The sequence below is a fragment of the Lissotriton vulgaris genome, unplaced genomic scaffold (genome assembly GCF_964263255.1).
Source record: "Lissotriton vulgaris unplaced genomic scaffold, aLisVul1.2 SCAFFOLD_2468, whole genome shotgun sequence".
Taxonomy (NCBI): Eukaryota; Metazoa; Chordata; class Amphibia; order Caudata; family Salamandridae; genus Lissotriton; species Lissotriton vulgaris.
In genome coordinates, this window is record NW_028249186.1 from 81,557 (window position 1) to 102,543 (window position 20,987).

The window sequence follows — 20,987 nt, forward strand, 5'->3', positions numbered from 1 at the left end:
ACGATACTACACATTCCACTAAATTACAAAATGGTGTATTCATAGTTTTGTTGGAGAGGTTGTGGCCTTACGGCCAGAGCTGCAGACTTTGGAGCTGGGGGACCAGTTTCGAGCCTCGGCGTTGGCTCAACATCCCGTGATTCTAGCTTAAAGCAGGCCCCCTCCGAGTCCTGCTTTAAGCAGATGCTGAAGACCTGGCTCTTCACCCAACCGCGCTAGGCGCTCAATTCTGGTCCTTGTGGCCATGCCTGCTCTTCTAGCGCCGGGACACCTCCGTGTGAGGTAGCTGTTCGCGCTTTAGAAAATGCCGTATTATTATTATTATTTAAATCGCTCAATCTCCCCATGCCTACCATAAAATGAATGTGTCCTTGTGTAACGTAACTGGTGCTCATGTAAAGCGCTCCAGTACCTTCTGGTCGAGTTTGCACTATATAAACCTGTTTTAAAAAAATGCAGCGCTCTCTATCCAGCCTCCAAGTTGCACCCCGAAAAAAGCTGTATCTGGATGTACCAGTGCTGCCGTTAGTCCATTAATGATATCACTTCACGGTGGGGGCTGGAAGGCCCTCTGCTTCTGCTCAGGGTTACTCAGCCTTTCACCTGCAGGTCACCGGATCATCTCCCCCTGGCCCCGATTGGCGGGAACTCGTTGGAATCTTACCAGCCGCGGCCGGTAGTGGGAGTACCTGCCGGGCGGTGACGTGGGGAGGTTCAGGGTGGGGGGTAGTAATGTATGGATTATGGAGTTTAACAGGTAAGTAAACATATCAATAAATAAAACTAATTTCGCTGCGCGCACTGCATCCCATTTGGTGAGGCAGTGCACGCAACGAAATTCATTTTATTTATTTATTTGTTTACTTACCTATTAAGCTCCGTAATCCATACATTACTACACCCCACCCTGCCCCTCCCCACGTTACCGCCCGGCAGGTACTCCCCCTACCGGACGCGGCTGCATCTGACAGCTGCTCTGCGTCATATGTGGAGAGAGTTGGCCTCAGACCGGTCACCCGCCGACGTGTGGAAACTGTTCTAAAAACACCCTCACACTTGGCGTTCTTTTTGGCGGCTGCTCGCACGTCACCGGCACTCACTCCCTGGTATGGTGCTCTGTGTCTAGTTATATGGGGAGCGGTGAGGAGCTTTGACTGCTCCGGCTATTGTATCTCGCCGGTGAATAAGGGCCACTTTTCAGGGCCGCCATCATGGCACTGTTCATTGGCACCAAAGTGATCGGCCACAAACACACATCACACAGAATATCTGAGCACCCAGCAACAGGCAAGCCACTTGCGCCTGAAATTAAACCCCACTATGTCAACATTTGTCATTGAATTACTACGCAATTGTAGGCAAGTGCCTCCTCACAAGCAGGATGTGAAGTGAAATTCTGGTTGCAGATGTGGCCTAACAGACAGAGCAGCTGACTTTTGCACTGGGGAGCCAGGCACCAGTCCTACCACGGCTCCTCATATGGAGTTCCTGGGTAAAGCACTTCATCTACCCGTGCTTATAAATTACAAGCGTGGTCCCGAAAGTGAAAGAGGACCACCTTGTAGCTGGAGCATGGGGATCTCTTATCTTTATGGGGCCATGTGTTACCATAAAGAGAAGAAACTGCTTTGCGACAGCAGCAAAGCAGGTGAGCCAGTCCAGCTCGGAGACAAAAGGCGTAAACAGAAAACCTGCATTTCCAATGGCAGGCCATCGTTTAGCATAAACGGTGACGCCAGCCAATGGAAATGAGGGGTGGGGCGGGGCTTAAAGCCCTCTTCTGAAAGTTCTCTCTTACAAAATCTCTCGGGAGGCGGAGCAGTGCTTTGCGCTGCAACACCACGCGAGACCTAAAAAAGGAGGTTTGGGCTTTGTCATTACTTTAAATGGCAAAGTTTAGTTAAAGTTTCTAAACTGCCCTTTCAGTCTGCAGTGGCAGACAGGGAGCCAGGTTTAACCTTGTCCTAATCAGTGCGGCAAAACAAGTGCTGCAGTCCCTGGTGGACACACTAACTTACAGGTCCTGGGTAACCCTGGTACCATGTACTAGAGACTTGCAAGTTAAGCTATGCCAATTGGGGACAAGCCAATTAACCATGCACCATTTTAAGGGTCAGAGCACATACGCAGAGTCCAGTTTAGCAGGGCTCAGGGCATTTCAGAGCCGTTACACCAGTACCTAGTAGTAAAAATGGGGGCAAAAAGTTTGGGTAAACCTGCAAAAAGCCTGTTTTGTAACACCAACCAAATTAAAAAGCAAAAGCAGCCCACTGCCAGACTAGAAAACAATGGAGGAAAAAAGTACTGTATCATCTAAAGAATCTCTACATTTTGTCCAACCAATAACTGGAAACGGCATGGTCAGAGAGTAGGATAGAGTACTACCCTAAGGCAGGAAGTTAATTGAGAGTTTCTATGAATGCTTGTCATGAAAAATAATTTTCACTTGGCTTACGCGACTACTTTGAATCCCATTTTCTTTTTATAATCCCTGCATGTGCCGAATGCCATGAGTTGGCCATAAAACGGCATGGAAGTATTACATAAAACAGCTGCCCAAATAAAACAGTGGAAGCATGGCTACACAATACAAAGCCTGACACTTTCTACTATACAACATCTGAGTCTTCGGCAGTCGAGAATCTGAAGCAAACAAGCAGAGTCCTTCAACTAAAGGGAGGTTTAAAGAATAGTATTCTTCATTTCTCTTTCCACACTTCATCTCTTCACTCGATATTCTCATTTTATTCTCTCTTTTCTCAGGGTATTTGAAGATATTGAACATAGTTTCTGATCAAACCACTATATGACAGGATAGTGCATAGCAAGTAAATCTAAGGCGGATTCAGACTGTGCAGGCAGTGATCTTCAGACATTTTCCACCAAAGTGGCTGAAATTAATTAAATGTGGTGGGTGCCTTGCTTAGGTCTTGGTAACACACCAATATGGGGTGGGTGCCTTGCTTAGGTCTTGGTAGCACAACACTTCAGCCGTCAGTTGTCAGAAGAGCGATTGAGCACTATGCTGAAGCTTAGAGTGAGCTTTGGGTCAGTCCATAACAAATTACTGCTTGGCTTTCTGGTTGACCTCATTTGCTTACTCATTATTAGAATACTTTCCTTCCTCTTCTTGTCTTTGTCCCTCCCCTGGAGCTTAGCTCTTTCACAGTATTCCTACTGCATACGTTATCTACTTCAGCGTCTTACAATGGGAGAACTACTTTTTTCTTTTGGTTTTAGTACTCTATGGGAGTGAATTTTTTCTCTGTAACTTGTGTACTCGTCACTTTAAAAATGCTGCCCCGCCATTTCCACTGTGCGGGTTGTTTTCACCACCACTTCCTCCAGTTGCTTTTCCACACTTACCTGCTCTTCTGTTGCTTTTCTCTGACCCCACCAGTTGCTGTTGGTTGTTCCACTGCCCCATCATGCACTTTCATTGCTTTTTGTTCACCCACCAGTTCATCCGTTGCTCTGCCACCCACCTCCGTCGTGTTTATTCCTGCAAACTCCGGCTCTTTCCTGTTGATCACCCCCATTTGCTACATTGCTTTCCAACCCACGACAATCTTCTGTTGATTTCTCCTCTCCTATCAGTTGCCCCACAGCTCTGCCATGCCTACCTGTTCCATAGCTTCACTGCCAGTACCACCCCCCATTTATCTTAACAACAAAAAAGGACAAGCATTTACAATGGAACGGTCTCACCTTCGAAAAAGTTAGAGCTATTGGCATTCTACATGACAAACTTTATTTATGTGTTAGTTATTAAAACAGATAAATAAATGGCAGTCATTTTCAATTCCAATAGCTCAATCTCTCGCAAATACAAGACCTATTGCATTTGCACCCACACCCAGAGAGCCACACACACAGAAACACACAGACACAGAGAGAGCCAAACACACACACACACAGAGCCACACACACACAGAGCCACACACACACAGAGCCACCCACACACAGAGCCACCCACACACACAGAGCCCCGCACACACAGAGCCCCGCACACACAGAGCCCCGCACACACAGAGCCCCGCACACACAGAGCCCCGCACACACAGAGCCCCGCACACAGAGCCCCACACACAGAGCCCCCCACACACAGAGCCCCCCCACACACAGAGCCCCCCACACACAGAGCCCCCCACACACAGAGCCCCCCACACTCAGAGCCCCCCACACACAGAGCCCCCCACACACAGAGCCCCACACACACACACACACACACACACACACACACACACACACACAGAGCCACACACATACACAGAGCCACACACATACACAGAGCCACACACACACATACACACACACACACACACACACACACGGAGCCACACACGCACGGAGCCACACACACACACACACGGAGCCACACACACACACACACACGGAGCCACACACACACACACACGGAGCCACACACACACACAGAGCCACACACAAACACAGAGCCACACACACACACAGAGCCAAACACACACACACAGAGCCACACACACACACACGGAGCCACACACACACACGGAGCCACACACACACACACGGAGCCACACACACACACACGGAGCCACACACACACACACGGAGCCACACACACACACACGGAGCCACACACACAGAGCCAGCCAGTGTGCCAAATGCCGATAAGCCCGGTGGTACCAGTGGGAGAGGGCACCTCACTGCATCTCAATGGCAGCCCCAATCGAGGAAAACCGGTGCCAGGTCTTTGGTGTAAACTGAAGAGTGCACACGAGCCGGTGACACCGAAGCCAGCTCGCTGCATCCCACGCACGCGGACCTCAGCCAGGGTACTCTGCAAAAACTGAAGGGGTGCCCTACGGATGGTAGTCCCTCCTCAGGGAGCCATGCTGTTTACATGCCACACAGATTGTCTTCGGCCCAGGTCTTTGCTGTAAACTGAAGGGGGTGAGGGAGCCAGTATCACCGGAGCCAGCGCACTGTACCCCAGGGCTTTAAGTGGGATGAACCCACTGGGATGGTCTCTTAAAGGGCTGTGGCCGATGTAATTAAGTATGTGGCTTAAAAACACCCAAGCTAAAAATCTGTGCATAGCATAGTGTGCCGCCCATCTGGCATTTTGCTGTTTCTATCGTTGCAGCCAGATATATAAAACAATAAAGCAAGCAATATTATGGGGCACATGCAGCAAGAGAGTGTTCTGGGAAGGAAGGGACATGGCACAAGCTGCGGAGCTGCTGAAGTGTAGGTAGGGTGCAGGGAGAACTGACATTTAGGCTGGGTAGGGTACTCGGGCAGGATGCACGTTGCATGGCAAGCGATTAGCGTGGCACGCCCAGGAGGCGGGGGTCAGGACACAGTGGATAACAGGCTCTAGTTATGGAACAGGATGCAGGGCAGGTGTCTGGGTGGCTTGGTTGGAGGCATACTTGAGGAGCAGTGTGGCTGCAGGTTGGCAGAGGCTGCAGGTAACTGGTGGCTGGTTGGCAGTAGAGAAGTGTGGCTAAAAGGCTGTGTAAGGTGCCAACGGCCCCGTGCAGGTAATGAAATAGGCCACCTGACAGCTGGCTGGGTAATAAAGATACAACAACAATCATGGATTTGCGGGTGCTAGGGCCCTGAGTCTCGGTGCCACTGCACTTGCTGCACCATCGACACCTATGCACGATAGGTTGTTAGCACGCTACCTAAGCTCCATGGAGGCTTGCATGGTATATAAGGTGCATGGTAGTTATCAGACGCCAGGGCCGGTGGCGGCTCGCCCGCGGGCCTCTCACCTGCATTGTAGAAGCGGTCCAGCACGCCGGTCTCCCCGAAGTCCAGCTTGCCGGGGGGGCAGCATCTCCAGGCGGACGCCGGCCCCCTCGTACGCCTCCCGCAGGCTCTCAGCGCTGCGCCCTCGCAGGCCTGCACCCCAGGGCTGGCCTCCTTCACCACGTACACCACAGAGGTGCTCCTGCACCCGGGCTTGTATCGCAGCGGGCCGTGCACCCCGTCGCCTGCCCACCGCCCTCCTCCACCTCGTGCCAGAGGCTGCCAGCCGCGGGGGTCTGCAGGGGGACGCCCCGAGGCGGCCCCTCCTGCGGCGGAGGGGGGACAAGCATGGGAGAGGGGAGGTATAACTTATAAAACAAACCCCACTTAAAAAATGTATAATACGCCATTGAGAGCGAGCGGAGATAAATACATGCCAGGTGGTGGGTGCCCAAGTGTCACTAAAGCTAGGGAAATGTGTGTGGGGCTGGTCCGAAGTGGCGCTCTGAGAGACGGACCAGGAAGTTACATAGCGCCTTCGATTAGATCTGGCAGCTGTTTAATTGGGCAACAACAAAAAAATCTAATTGGATTGTAAAGCAATCGCTAAACCCTTTCATGTTATTTTTGCACACAGTAAAGTGAAAGAAACAGGGCACGTTAATTTCCCCTTCTCCACAAGAAATTGTCCACCTAAGTCCTTTTCTTGGTGGGTTGGGGACACACTTTATGCGCGTTCTTCATGCTCTTGGCGTGCGCCAAACACGACGTCACCTCTGATTTTGTCTGCTAAGTGCCCTTATTTCATAGGATTGCCCGAGTGTACCCCACCACGTCCTCGAAAACTGCGGTGGGCCCCCGCTGATGTTCAATTGGCCCCAACGTGCACAAAACTTGGATCACTCACTTCCATTTCCTTCGTAAAGCGTCTTTCTAAAGTTTATAAGCGCCACCACCCTATGTGCATTCTAAGCTACTTTTCAAGCTTCTCGACTACTTTCTTTACATTACGAATTACATGCTCTAGTCCTGCTAAAGTGCCCCCGATTCTTAGATACCCCCTTTTGCATGACCTCTGAGGTTTCTCACACCCCCTCCACGCCTCCAATTTCAAATGCACCATCTCCTGGGAACGTCGCAGCTGTGCTTAATTTGCAATGCACTGTGCTCCTTTACCAATATCTGAGCCACGTGCGCGCCCCTCAAAATCTCTCCCAGCCGCTGCAGCCTGCGCTGCCCTGGGCCTGTGTGAGCCCAGCACAGTCGCACCAACTTCCAGTGAAGCTAAGGAAGGGGCACCAGGCACGGGTTGGACGGGGAAGGCCACGTAGAAGCAACATTAACCATGCGGGGTACCCTCTTGCTCCCCAACATCTGTAGCGTACGCAAAGCTCCCACTCCGGCCCCCACCTCACCTGGGTCAATCTGCAGACTGGAAGAGCTCTCGGCGGCCGGACTTGTTTTTCTCGCTCCTTCAGCCACTTCTTGGCCCGGGAGAGCTGATTCTGCCAGGATTGGTCTGTTTGTTTTTCTTTCGCCCCTCTGCCCTCCGCCCTTTGTCTGAACAGAATTTGTGAATGGAAACCCCTGTGCAGGATGCCTGAGCCAATGGGAGCGTAGGGCTCGCCTGGGTGGCCTGCGTCGTAGCCAATCACCGCGTGAACACGCCAGCTCCAATCACAGCTTCCCCCTCTCATTTATTAAACAAGCAGCGAGTGCAGACAGGATAGATAAACCAGGAGGCGAGCATGCGTGGATTTAAGCCCCGTCCTTTTCAGACCGGGGTGTGTGTGTTTTGGTCCAATGATGTCACGGAGAGAAAGGACATCAAAACCTCAATCTGAAAAAGACGGGGCTTAAATGGAAAGATGGCCGCCTTCTCCAATGGCGGGCCTCCGTTTAGGAAGCCAGCCAATGGAGAAGAGGGGCGGGTTTAAGCCCCCTACTCTAAAACATAAAATCTCGCCAGCGATACTGCGCAGGCGCAGCCTACGCAGGCCAAGACCTAAAAACAATGCATATAATAAAAAAATGTAGGAGTCAGTTGAACACAAGTAGTGAGCTGTTCACTCATTGTTATGCTAATGCGCTTACCTTTTAATTTAGTTTACTGTTTGAAAATGGTAGTCTGCCACCTCGGAAAGGTAAATGAAGCAAAAAAATAATAAGAATGGCCACTGATGTATTACAACATATATGCAGTGTTATGGTACATGGCATGTACAGGAACTGGTGGCCATCTTGGAATGTTGATCCTTCAGAAAATGAGTTCCAAAATGGCTGCCAAATCGTGTGCTTGCTTAATGGCACAAAAATGGCCGTCTTGGCACAGGTAAGACGCACCCCATGCCAATTTGAATAATACAGGCATATTTTCACTATGCTTTATAAAAATGTACTGTCTAAAGACAGAACAGGTTGGCTTTGCCAATGCTCATTAGAAACTGGATGAGCAAAAAAATTAAAGCAACATTTCCAAGTTATAATTCAAACATGTAGGCATTAAAGACAACAATGATTCCCCTTACTTAAGGGACTGGAAGTGTTTCAAGTGTATATTTTCACGTAATTTTTTTTTTTAATTGCACGGTGCCATGACCATCTGACAAATGAAATGAACGGGTCTGTCTCAGCATGTTGAAGTTTCCCCATTGGTTGTTTTTTATCCCCCAATGCTGGACCACCAGTTACAACACGCTGTCTCATACCCCAGATTTCTGCGGTCTTCCTGGCTCTGGGTTCTGGCTGAACCACATTCTCCAGTACTGCACTAATAACCAATTGGGGCCAAAATCAGCAAAACCCCGGTGTCCCGGGGCTTGCTACAGTAGCGATAATACCACACTACCACTGCCACAATCTTTCAACATCCAACCCAGTCCCAACTGCACCTAGTTGAAAAATGAAAAACACAGAAGTTTTCTATCCTTCAAATTATAGCACTTACTTTTTTTAATTTAAGAAAAGTGATCAGAAAAGCAGTACATACATTTTTTAAAAACCTATCATGTGAGACCCATCAATACAAAATATCTGAATGCTGAACAAAGCCCACAGATCAGAGGATGCAATCAGCACTGATAAGAGATTTTTAAAAGTGATTGTCCAATATTTAATAATTATTTCAAATAAATGTTTAATGGCCATCGGAGGCCTGCCGGCTTCCTCAAATAGGCTGGAAACGTACTGGACAGTCCTGTCCAGCCGCTGAACAGAACCATCCCTGAATACTGGGCTGCAGTTGAACGTAAAAGCGGTGCAAACGAGTAGTGATACAGAGCTGCTGAAGCAGCCCAGTTAATTCTTTACACCTCAACTGCCCATTTACCCCTGAGCCCAAACCTCACAAAACACTTGCATTTTTTAAACTCTCAGGGAAGTCTGTGTAGACTGAAAACTGTCTGGAAGTCTGTGTAGACTGAAAACTGTCTGGAAAACAAAAGTTGGGACAATGTTTTTAGTTTGGACCTCTTGCTTTACAGGTTTGTATCCCTCACTTGGCACGTTTAATGCTTACAAATTCTTCATTCCACCACAACCCAGACTCCAAAGTGTTTAAGATTAGGTTTAGCCCCACTGCCCATGCTCCCCAGTTGCAAAAAGCTCTATCACTCACAACTTTTCATCAGGTTCAGAACTCAGGAAGCTCTCATTTTCTCTTACCACAAGTTCCAAACTTCCATATTACAAGATATTCCTCTCTAATAAGACACATGCATTTCAGTAACACAAAGGTCTCACGAAATTTGCAAGCAGGGAGAGAAGATGAACTGCATACCTTTTGCACTCTCACCACTGGCATTAACATGCACCCTAGTCTGCACTGCACCATGGGGCCCTGAAGTCAAACAAGAGGGTGTACAGAACTCCGATTAGGTGAGAGTTAAAGGACGTTTAGGAAGGTGGTGGAGTTAAAAGACTTCCCCAGTCCAATCACAGATCCCTGCTCAGGTGCCAGATTCTAAAACTAGTGCAGATTGCATATACCCACAATACATATACTATGAAGAACATTCCATTAGTCAACAAGAAGGGCGTGGTCAAGAGGCCCAATGAAAGTGGGGATGTTTTCTAACAGCGGCTGCTGTACTACGGTATAGATGATTTGGGCTGGCAGAGACAGGCCAAACTTACATGACTCATGGTCCAGGGGCCAGCAGCTTTTCAGAGTCACCTGCCAGTCAAAAACAACTGTCTGTAGCCAAAACCCTAGCAACCAGACAAAGGCTGCAATTTAGGAAAAATGGCGAAAGATCTATGCAGAGATCTTTCCCCTAGATCTCCCTTACACCAGTCTGCTTTCCCTTGTTTTGGGTGTAAGTCTGCAATTTACTTTGTTCATGATTCCAAGTTCTTTGATTCAGAGGTATGGGACAGCAACAAAATAGACAATTTGAGAAGGCTCAGCTTTTAAAAGGAAAAAAAGTGTGGCACTAAGAAAACGGAAGAATAAGGATACTCATGATGCAGTACCAGCAGCAAGGCTTGCGATGATGAAGGCAACCTCAGGCACATGCCTCTCAAGAGTCCCCAAGGGTACACAAAGTGCTCCCCACTGACCATGTTTTAAAAGTATTGCAGAACTTGAGCAATAGGGCCATGAACAAGAAACTGAACTAGTCTGGTTTTAATACAGTGCCAGCAGAGACAACTGATCCCCAGGCCAACAAGAGGCATGGAAACAACTGGGAGGGTAAATGCATACAAGGTGTTCAGGACTGCCAGCTCAAATATCTCCCTTCTGAAGAAATAACTTGGGATAAAAAGTAAGTCTGCTCACTGCAGTCATTTATATATGAAGAGATACTGCTCCAGCACTAATCTCCCTATTTGCTAACATGATGCTGCTCCGTAACAACCTTGAGCCGTGCCTGAAAGTTGCCTGCATCTAACAGGCTTACAGTACTCGTACATCTCTCTTTCCTTATAAGAGACTACATCACCAACTCAAACACCAGATTTACTTTCAGAAGAACCTGCTTAAATTAACAACTCCCAAAAATAGGAAGCATTTAAAGCTTCTGCTTGGTGCAGCCATCAGGCGTCCCTTCCCATGATTCTTAATAAAACAGAGTATCAACTTTAATTCAGCTAAAGGGACTGGAAAGGTTTTTATATTTATTTGTGCTGTTCTGGTGTTTAGCAGAGGGCATGCAACCACCAAGTGTAAGGTAAAAGCTCTTTCAGGTAACTCGGTCTTGAGACAAGCAGATATGGAACTTTACTCAAAAGACCAAAATGCTCTGCGAGATGGTAAAAAATGGCCTCTTTCTACCTACTGCTTGAAAACGTAAAAAACACAGAAGATAAGCTTTGTGTATTTGATGGCTTTTTCACCATTGCAGAGATCTTAAGGAGAACACTGTGGATTGAGACAAGATGTGTCCATCACCCTGTGTACGAAGCAAGATTCCTATATAAAAATCGAACAAGTGCATCAAAACCCAAAATCTATCTGCAGTGAAGGAACCACAGGCCTATTTCCTAAACCTGCACAGTGGCTTTGTGGCCATATATGCCTGAGTGATCCTGGCCAGATCTTACCTCCAACAAAGCAAACGAGAGATGTAGGTCGTGTCTGCCTCAGCTGGACATGGTTTACCAGCTGAACCTACAGGAATAGATGGTGGAAGACCTGCTTCCCGGTAGAAAGGGGCCGTCTAGATTCCTTGTTGCCAGGATAAGTCTCCGAGGTACAGACCATGGAGGAGGTGCATTACAGACATGACTATTATCCTGTGTGGATGCAGCTTACTATTAACAGCCACACTTGAATGGGGGTTTTATGACACACACACTGACTGAGAAAAGGGCGGTACCAGGACAGCAGAGCCGGTCTGTTACTTTAGGTCGCCAAAAACTGACACTTTCATCACCATGAGGGAATTACACCAAGGACCCAAAGAAGACTATCGGCAAAACCTCCCAGAACATTTACCATCATACACATCGATTGAGTGCAAATGCCCTAAATGATGGGATTCAGGAGAGATCCTGAAACTGCTCACTCACTCAATATGACTTCTGCAGATCTGAGAGCCCTCACTTCCTGAGCGTCACACTATCTATATCCTCACCCCCATCCCACAAACCGACCCTTACTGTTAAATTCTTTGGTATGGATAGAAGGAGGTTGTTCTTTAAAACTAGAAGTAACTGATTTAATAATCCTTCAAATAGCACATTATTTCTCTTTAAAATCGCAAGTGAGGGAAATAGAAAACTTCGAAAGCCAACCCACTTACAATGACAGACATCCAGGTTGACCCACTGCCTTGACGGTCATGCAGCTGGAAAGCCAGCTTCTATTTGTGGGTTTCACTTCAGGGTTAGTGCATGTGTCCAAAAAGTATACTATCACAGACTTGTTGACTTCTATCTTTGAAAAGGTCGTCTGACTTTCTTCCTCTTTTTCGGTTTAGTCTCTGTTTTCGGCACACTGTCTGGCTTTGCTGGGCTTGGAGCAGATGCACCCTGTTGTGGTGGAGCCTGCTGTGGGGTGGTGAAAAAGCCTCCGTTGGGTATTGGTCCAGGAGGGCCCTGAAATATCCTGTTAAAGAGGTCCTGTAAGTCTGCTGCTGAAGCGGGGGTGCTCTCTGGAACAGTTCTAAGAAGGACGAGAAAGAAAAATGCAATTACATGATGTGTAGTACACAGATTCCCCCTACCTTAAAGTAAACCCAGCTCATTGGCACGCTCCATCTTCTTCATGACAAATTTGAACAAATATGTACGTTCAAGTTATTTCAGCAAAATACACTTGTAATGCAAAAGCACAATTTCGAAGTATTTGCACTGAAATAAAACAGCTCAAACAAAGCTGATCTGAACTATTACCATGGAATATTCCAACCACAGTCCGATCACCAGTTTCGCCAATTACTTCAGAGTACTGTCGACATTTTGTACAATCTGTGCTTTTAACAAATGTGAGTTAGTTTGTCAATAATAATTTATTTTAATTAGTAACCTGTACAATGAGAATACTGTCAAATTTATCAGAGCATAAAAGCCCACATTTAAAAACAAATATTGAAAGAACCAATTAAAAATACAGCTTGGAATGAGCAAGTGCCAATACTCAAGATAACAGCAAAAAGCGAGACAGCATAAATGACAGACTTGGAGGAATCTGCTTTATCTAAGTATAAAGTACTCAGATCCCTTTAAATGCTCTTATTTCTAATTTTCCTCTGGGGTTTCCATTTAATGGGCAGATGAACACAAAATGTGATTAATGCTCCACCCACTCAGTAAAACTATAACAAGGGTGGCACTGCACAAAAGAAGACCTCATCATTTGTGAAAGTTGGAAGGAGCAGTGTGCCTACACAGGACCCAAGTCAGCCCTGGTTCACATCATCTAAATAGCTTTCAAAAGCAGAGTGCTTTTACTGCGAATGATGAAATGGTTATCCTTCCAAAAGTCAGGTTAGTCTGAAGCATTCTTAAGAACTGTTCCCAACAGGCATACATATATGGACCGTAGCGTTATTTTCTCTGGAGCTTTCTACATGTGCTGCAAAATTAATATCTCAAATTCTTCTCGAACATAAGTCTACCATCTCAGATGCCCCATGCCTTGATACTTCAGAACATCATATACTGCCTCCTGCCAAATCCTTAATTTAGCCATACACAAGATCTATAGTCAATACAGGAGTCACCTAATTTAACCAGAGACTATTTTTAAAGCCTAAGTTCAATAATAGTGTAACAGTCACTGAAGGAGGTTCTCACTGGATTTCAGTGGAGAAAGGATTGTAAAGTCCCATATTTCTGCCCCTTAAAAATACAGTCTGCCCCTTAATCTTGTAAACCTCAAGCGCTGGGCATACCACCCCACACCCCCATCTAAGTAGCAAAATGGGCAATGGCCACAAGCATGCTGAACTAATACTCTGTCTTGCTTTTCTGGATTTGTTTGCCACCTCGTACCCAAGCTTATTCTTATCCCTAAACAGACAAAATTAGAGAAAATTTCCCAAGCGATTTATCCAATACCAGCTAATTTAAAACTCTAGTGGGGCCGGGAGAACACTTTATATGGCTACGGTGTGTTAACCGAGCCCCTTTTCTTCAAAGAAGTCCCTAAGTCTGTGCAACATATTCTGCAATCCTCTTGGAGTCCTTGATACCCGAAGGGTGTTAAATGCAAATAACCAGGACGCAATCTTCTGAACGCCTAATAGAAGCACAACACACGATCCATGGCTGGGGAATTCTATCACCTGCCTAATATACAAGGAAACAGCAGTGGCATCAGCGAGCTACCTGAGGAACACGTTTTGTTCAATGGGAAGACATTTGATTTTTTTTGCGTTCGGTCTTTGCCTGAACAAGGCATGATTTCTACCATGTAATCATATTGGAATTTTCAAAAGAGTTATGGGACACCTTCATCCGCAACCACACTCCAAAGCAAGGGTAGAGGAACACTGCGAAGGTACCACGATCTGCAAATGACATTTCCAAACACATGTAAAATCTGAAGGTCTGCTGCTCGTGCTTGCTTTCCCCTTGAAACCTGCCTGGCACAGCAAAGGTGTATTATTAGTCTGAGCTCAGAGTTCCAACCAAGCGAGAATGACCCTCAAAAAGAATGGCCCCAGCAATCATTGTGCACCAACGACTCCATTCTTATTGCGCGGACATCAAATGGTTTACAGTTATTATTAAATCTCTTTTACTAATTTATTAAGGACTTAGGACTGAAAATTAATTATCCTAAGTCTTATCCTATGATAGTAGGTCCAAAAACATAAAATCGAAAACTCACTATATTAAAGACCATTGTTTAGGGAAAGCAGATAGGTTTTGTTATTTAGGAACTCTGATGGAGAATCAATTAAATTGGGGCCCTCTGGTAAGAGCGCATATACAATCTTTTAACGGGTAGCTCATGGCATAAACTCCTTTGCTAAGCGCCTAGGACAAATCTATATTACATTTCCAGAACGCGAAGTGCGTCCCAACCATGGCGTTTGGTGCAAAAATCTGGGCATATAAACCCTATCGCCCAATACAAAATGCCAAAAAGAAATGTTTTAGGAGGTTATTACGTATTCCCCAGAGTGTCCCAGAGGGAATTGTGCACGAAGAGGGGAGCAGATTTTATTTCTGATTTTATTCAACTCTGCCCAATACTTCTTTGGTTCTCTATCTGGCTTAAGAGAGAGCTAGAATTTAATAGAAAGATAGTGATTGACTGTATGAATATGGATCAGAGATACCCCATACCATGGCGAAGCTATGTCAAAACAAATTGAGGAGCGTTGAGCAAATCCCAGAGTTGATCATAAATCAGACGTAGCTTGGGTCAAAGAGACCTTTAAGATAACCACAAGAGAAGCAAGTCTCCAAGCGGCCCTACATAAAGACAGTTACAATCACTTTTATGATGGTGAAATCTACAAATAAAATGGGAATGTCTTTAATTCTGGATAGGTCAGCCCAGCACAGAAGACTTAACGTGCTTTCAATTAAACCGGTTTCTGCAGTTGTTGATGGGGTGGCATAAAGATCGCCCTTTTTGCATGAGTGATTTGGCAACTGTAATAGACACTTTACACATTGTTTTTATTTGTCCTAACCTGGTCAGCCTTAAGACACAAGTATGCTCGCCCTCTCTTTATACCTTTGAATTTTAATCAAGTGAGACCAGCCTTATTGTACCTGCAATTATTAGACTCACTTAAAGTCTGCTGATTTTTATCCCTATTTATGGGAGGTGTGTATTATATTATTAATTCTGTGTTATAGTCTTACTTTAATAATACGTTTCCTAATAATTTGCTCTTCAAGATTGTATATGCAAACTGTATTAAGATATTTATGATGATTAGATTAATGGTTTTAGGTGGCCCTATTATTTTCTAACATAGCGGACCCTAAAATTGAGTTTTTTGCTAGTTAGGTTTCATCAGGATGAGCCCCCACGCTGTTCATTCACAACCATTTCTCTCTTATTATTAGAGGTCTCTCTTTTTTTGCCTTAACATTTTTTTTTTTTAAAACCTTTATTGAGTTATAATAATACAGTAGCAAGCGCACAACCGCCAGGTCTGGCTGTCTCCAATATAGACAAATGCATAGGATAATTCAGTTACGCAGCGCTTCAGCCGGCAACCCGGGCGTCCGGCGGCGATTAAGCTCACATGTCATATCTATGCATATTGAGACGCAGGAGAAATAAAGGTTTTTCTTTTTTCGTTTTATAAAAATGGAAACCAACAAAATAAATAATAAAGAAAAATATATATAACTGGCGAGGCAAGACAGGAATTATATACATGAGTGATCCCTCCGGGAAGGGGAGAACCGCACCTGAAGATTCTTATGTATCAGCAGATGAAGCTATAAGCAGTAAAAAAGGGGGGGGGGGAAGGGGGAAGAGAGCAAGCAATCAGTGTACCAAATAAAATCAAGACAACAGAGGGAACATCAGGCTAAGGGGACTGCAGCACCTCCGGTGGATTTACAAAAGGGGGAGTACAGATCTCTCCGCGATACTGATTCCACTGGTTCCATATTCTCCCCCACTTCTTGGGTCTACCCCATGCGACATACACCGTTTTTTCTCGAAACATGCACCAATCCATGTTCTTTGACCAGGCGGATAGACTGGGTGCCCTCGAGGACCCCCACAGCTGTGCAATGTCTCTTTTGGTGACCATATTCCCTGAAGTGGCCCATTGTGTCTGAGCCACGTTATAATCGTTGGGTTCCCACACATTCAGCAGACACCTATGGGCCTCAGGCAACATCGAAACTCCTGTTACCTCTTTCATGACGTCATGCATACGGTTCCAAAAGGATACTACCTCGGGGCATTCCCATAGAATATGGAGGAAGGTACCCATCATTCCACACCCACGCTTACACAGTCCATCCACAGAGTATCCCATACATAACAATCAGGGGCCTGTCACATACACGCTGTGTAAAATTTTTAGTTGCACCAGTCGAAGACGGGCCGGGATAGCCACCTCCTTAGGAGAGGATATTGCTGCCTGCCAATCCTCATCATCTAGCTCCAGTCCATCGCTGGTCCAGGCCTCCCGCAGCTGTAGAAGAAGGTCTGTCCGGTCGTTTATACGTTTTTTATATATGAGAGAGATGGAACTGTCCGGGACGTGGCCGTCGAGCACTCTGTCTTCCAGGGGTGAGGATTCCGGAATGAGGGTACAGGTCGGGAAGACCGAGCCAATCGCATGCCGGACCTGCAGGTACCGGAAGTACTCCCTATCGCTGAGCGCATATTCAGTTTTTAACTCATCGAAGGTCTTTATCCTATCCTTAATCCAAAGATCCCCACCTTGCTAATACCGATGAGGTCCTATTTCTCAAAGCCCTTGGTGGTCCATAAATTGCCTAGCTTCTCAGTAACATATAGTGGAGCCGCTCGAGTGACAATATCCGACCAGCCCATAGCTGCGTTTGCACTATGCCAAATCCGCACCGCAACCTTGGTGGGTCCCGTTAACGTCCTGCCTGATGCTTGGAATATAGTGCCCTGTGATAGTCCCCGCCCGGGAGCAACCATTTGTCCATGGCGAAGGCCGGGTTGGACACCGGGCCATACATAGCGTGATTGACCGCGCTTAGTTGGGAGGCCCAGTAGTAACGTCTGATGTCAGGCAGCGCAATGCCTCCATTGTACCAAGTCAGTGTTAGCTTAGCCAAGGCAATACGGGGTCGTCCGACCCACAGTAACTTTCTCTGAAGGCTTTCGATCTCATGGAAATAGCTAGTGGGCACAAGGTCAAGATGTTTTGGAGTGCGTACAAAAATCTAGGCAGGGACATCATTTTGTATAGAGCTGCCCTGCCCACAAGAGACAGCGGCAGCTTACACCAAGCTTTCACATCGGCTTTCAACCGGAGAAGCGGAGGGAGCAAATTACGCTGGTACCTAATCGCGGGGTCAAGCGAGATATATATTCTCAAGTACTTGAAGCTGGAGTGTGAGATTTGTATCGGGCAATTACGCGGCACGAGTGGTGTCTCATCAGTGAGCGAGTAGACACAGGACTTACTCCAGTTGATCACCAGACCAGAGTTCTTACCAAAGGAGCTAAGGACATCAAACAGTACCCCGAGCGATTTCCGAGGGGAAGTGAGGTAAAGGAGAATATAATCCGCATATAATGATATGCGATCTTCAAAGTCGGGGGTCCACCTGATACCGTTGAGCGATGGTTCCCATCGCAACCATGCGGCCAGGGGTTCCAAAGCCAATGCAAACAGCAGCGGGGACAGGGGGCAACCTTGTCGCGTACCTCTCCCAAGAACGAAGGGATCTGAGACCCTACCATTAACAACAACCTGAGCCAGCGGCTCCTCATAGAGAAGATTGACCCAGCTAATGAACACCGGCCCGAAGCCAAACTTAGTAAGGGCCGCCCATAGGTACGGCCATTCCACTGTATCAAAGGCCATAGTGGCGTCTAGAGAAACCAAAATGGCCGGCTCACGCAATGTCCCCGCCCTCGCAAGAACGCCGTGAAGACGGCGTAAATTCAACGCAGTGTTGCGGGTTGGAATAAAGCCAGACTGATCTGGATGTATCAGGTCTCCAATCACTTTAATTAATCGATTCGCTAACAATTTCGCCAGGATCTTAGGTTTGGCATTCAGAAGTGAAATGGGTCTGTAAGAGGTACACAGCTCAATGGGTTTCCCCTCTTTATGAATTACGGCGATAGACGCCAATCTCTGGTCTCGGGGAAGCGAGCCCTTCTCATTGGACTCCAGAAAGATCGAACGAAGTTACGGCGCCATTTTGTTCGGACACAACTTGTACAACTCGATGGGTATACCATTTGGGCCTGTAGCTTTTCCTGAGCGAATGGAGCGAATAGCGAGCGCTATTTCATCGGTGGAGAATTCCGCCTCCATAAGCTCTCTATCAGAGTCAGATAAGCTAGGCAGTGCGATATCTCTTAGTAAAAGATGAGAGTCCTCCTCCGGCCTATCGGAGACTGGCGCATACACCGTTCGGAAATGACAAGCGAACTCTTCCATGATCTCCAGTGGATCAACCACACGCCCACCATCCGCACGTTCAACAACCGGCACCACTCGACTCAGTCTTTCCTTCTTGTGCAACCATGCAATCAATTTCCCTGCTTTGTCACCCACATCATACAAACAGCGCTGTTGCTCGCGACTCATGGCTTTAGCAGCATTCGTCACCAAGGCTTTATAGTCGGACTGTTTTAATTCAAGACATGCACCTTATCTTGCGTGACCCCGGACTCAAGGTCAGCGATTTCAGATTCTAGCTTCACAACCTCCTCATTATGACATCTCTTAGCACAGGCAATCAGCGACAGCGTCTGGCCCCGAAAAACAGTTTTGAAAGCCTCCCACAAGGACACAGACGAGGACACCGATCCCACATTTTCGGCAAAGTAATTGTCGATAGCCTTAACCACACCAGCCCGGGTTTCCGGATTACGGAGATGCCAAGGATTGATCAGGGCAACCCGACCCCCGGCTCCCAGTTGGAGATCTATGAGTAGCCATAGCGGGGAGTGATCTGAGATGCCTCTGGACAAATGTCGGACCTCTCTCACCGATACGGCCTGTGCCGCAGGCAATGTTCCCTCTAATTTTTTTCCTCTGTGTGCGGCAGTGGAGGGTCTCTGTGCGCTGCAACCATGGCTATGGCGCCAGGAACCAAACCGCGCGTGTCTGCGGCGCCAAATGTCACTCGTTTTTGGTGCCCTTCTGCCCTCTGTCCCACTCGTTTTTGGTGCCCTTTTAATCTCTCTCCCACTAGTTTTTTTGCCATTTTGCCCTCTGTCCCACTCGTTTTTGGTGCCCTTCTGCCCTCTGTCCCACTCGTTTTTGTGCCCTTCTGCCCTCGGTCCCACTCGTTTTGGTACCCTTCTGCCCCACTCGTTTTTGGTGCCCTTTTGCCCTCTGTCCCACTAGTTTTTTTGCCTTTCTGCCCTCTGTCCCACTCGTTTTGGTGCCCTTCTGCCCTCTGTCCCACTTCGCTTTTCCATGTTTTCGTGCCCCTTTTGCCTCCTGTTCCGCTCGGTTCCCCAGCCACTCTAGCTTTTGTTTAAGTATTGATGTTAATCAGAGCCCCTTCACAGGCTTCGATTAACAGTAATACTTAAACAAAAGGCCAGAGTCTGCAAGTTGGGGTCATTTTGGGAACTGGGCCAGGAAATGTAGAAGAGATCAATGTATTGTTCTACTAAAGACCTCAGAAGTCATCTTACTGGATTTCCCAATTACGGATCAATTCCAGCTGTGTTCGGAAGCAAGTCCTGCAGCAGCTTCTGAAGGCCAAACAATGGTTGTATCCCAATGGGGAAAAGATAGACTGCAAACACCAGAGGCCTAACTACACAGAGAAGCCTTACCATAGGTAATATCCTGTAACTCCTGTATTAATACCACCAACCATGTGCCTGAGCTCACCTCACCGCTAAGGACAGCAACCATCCACTATTACTTTAGTACACCATAACAAACTGAAATGACTGCATGCAATGGTTTGCTTTGAGTGCACAAGACTAACCCTAATAACAAACAGTAACCAATAACACTGAACTAACCATTAACCACGGGTTCCGAGCAATGTGCTGCCCGGCATAAAGCGCTTCTCCGCCTCATCAGGGGTAGTAAGAAATATATAAAAGCAATAACAGTTAAGATTGAGAATTTGATCTGTTCTCTGGCAGAAGTGCAGGGGCGGGTGCCTAAACTCTCACCTTTATTCATCAAAATCAATTATGGTCCCAAAAGAAAAATGCGATCAGTGATGCAAGCCATGGGTATACATACAGGAATGGTGTCAACTCCATCTAACAAGTTATTTATTGATGTTGCAATTGAGGAGGTGTGTTACCTTGTAACACAAGTGTATAATAAATGCACCTCAAGTTGTTTCACCACAAATAGTCTGTGGTTTGTGCTTTTGCACCAGGTGAGTCATCGCTTATAACTTCTGCTCTGGGGAGGGGGTGGGCATATAATGCAACATCACCGACATCTACACTATGCATCGAATGAATCTCTCATAATGCAGTCTGCATACACAACTGTTAAGAACAGACCCATTCACAGACTCTGCGATGCCCCCCTGTCCCCACATGCAGTGCACTTGTGCCTCAGATCCAAGACACTCCAAGTGCTCTCACAATGCATCTCTATCCTGACTAGTAACGTGCCCGGCACCTCAAGACTTAGAAAATCAATAAATACGTTTAATAGATTATTTCAAATTCC

At 46.8% G+C, this 20,987-nt stretch overlaps 1 protein-coding gene across 4 annotated transcripts in view; it reads right to left on the reverse strand.

The window, feature by feature from the left end:
• Positions 1 to 8,657: 8,657 nt before the first annotated feature.
• DNAJC14 (DnaJ heat shock protein family (Hsp40) member C14) overlaps positions 8,658 to 20,987 on the reverse strand; it is a 100,804-nt gene continuing 88,474 nt past the window's right edge. For all 4 annotated transcript variants that reach the window (XM_086950270.1, XM_086950271.1, XM_086950273.1 and 1 more), the window contains exon 7: positions 8,658 to 12,346. In XM_086950270.1, the coding sequence (XP_086806396.1) occupies positions 12,115 to 12,346 (232 nt within the window). In that variant the 3' untranslated portion in view covers positions 8,658 to 12,114. The remainder of the gene's footprint in view (positions 12,347 to 20,987) is intronic.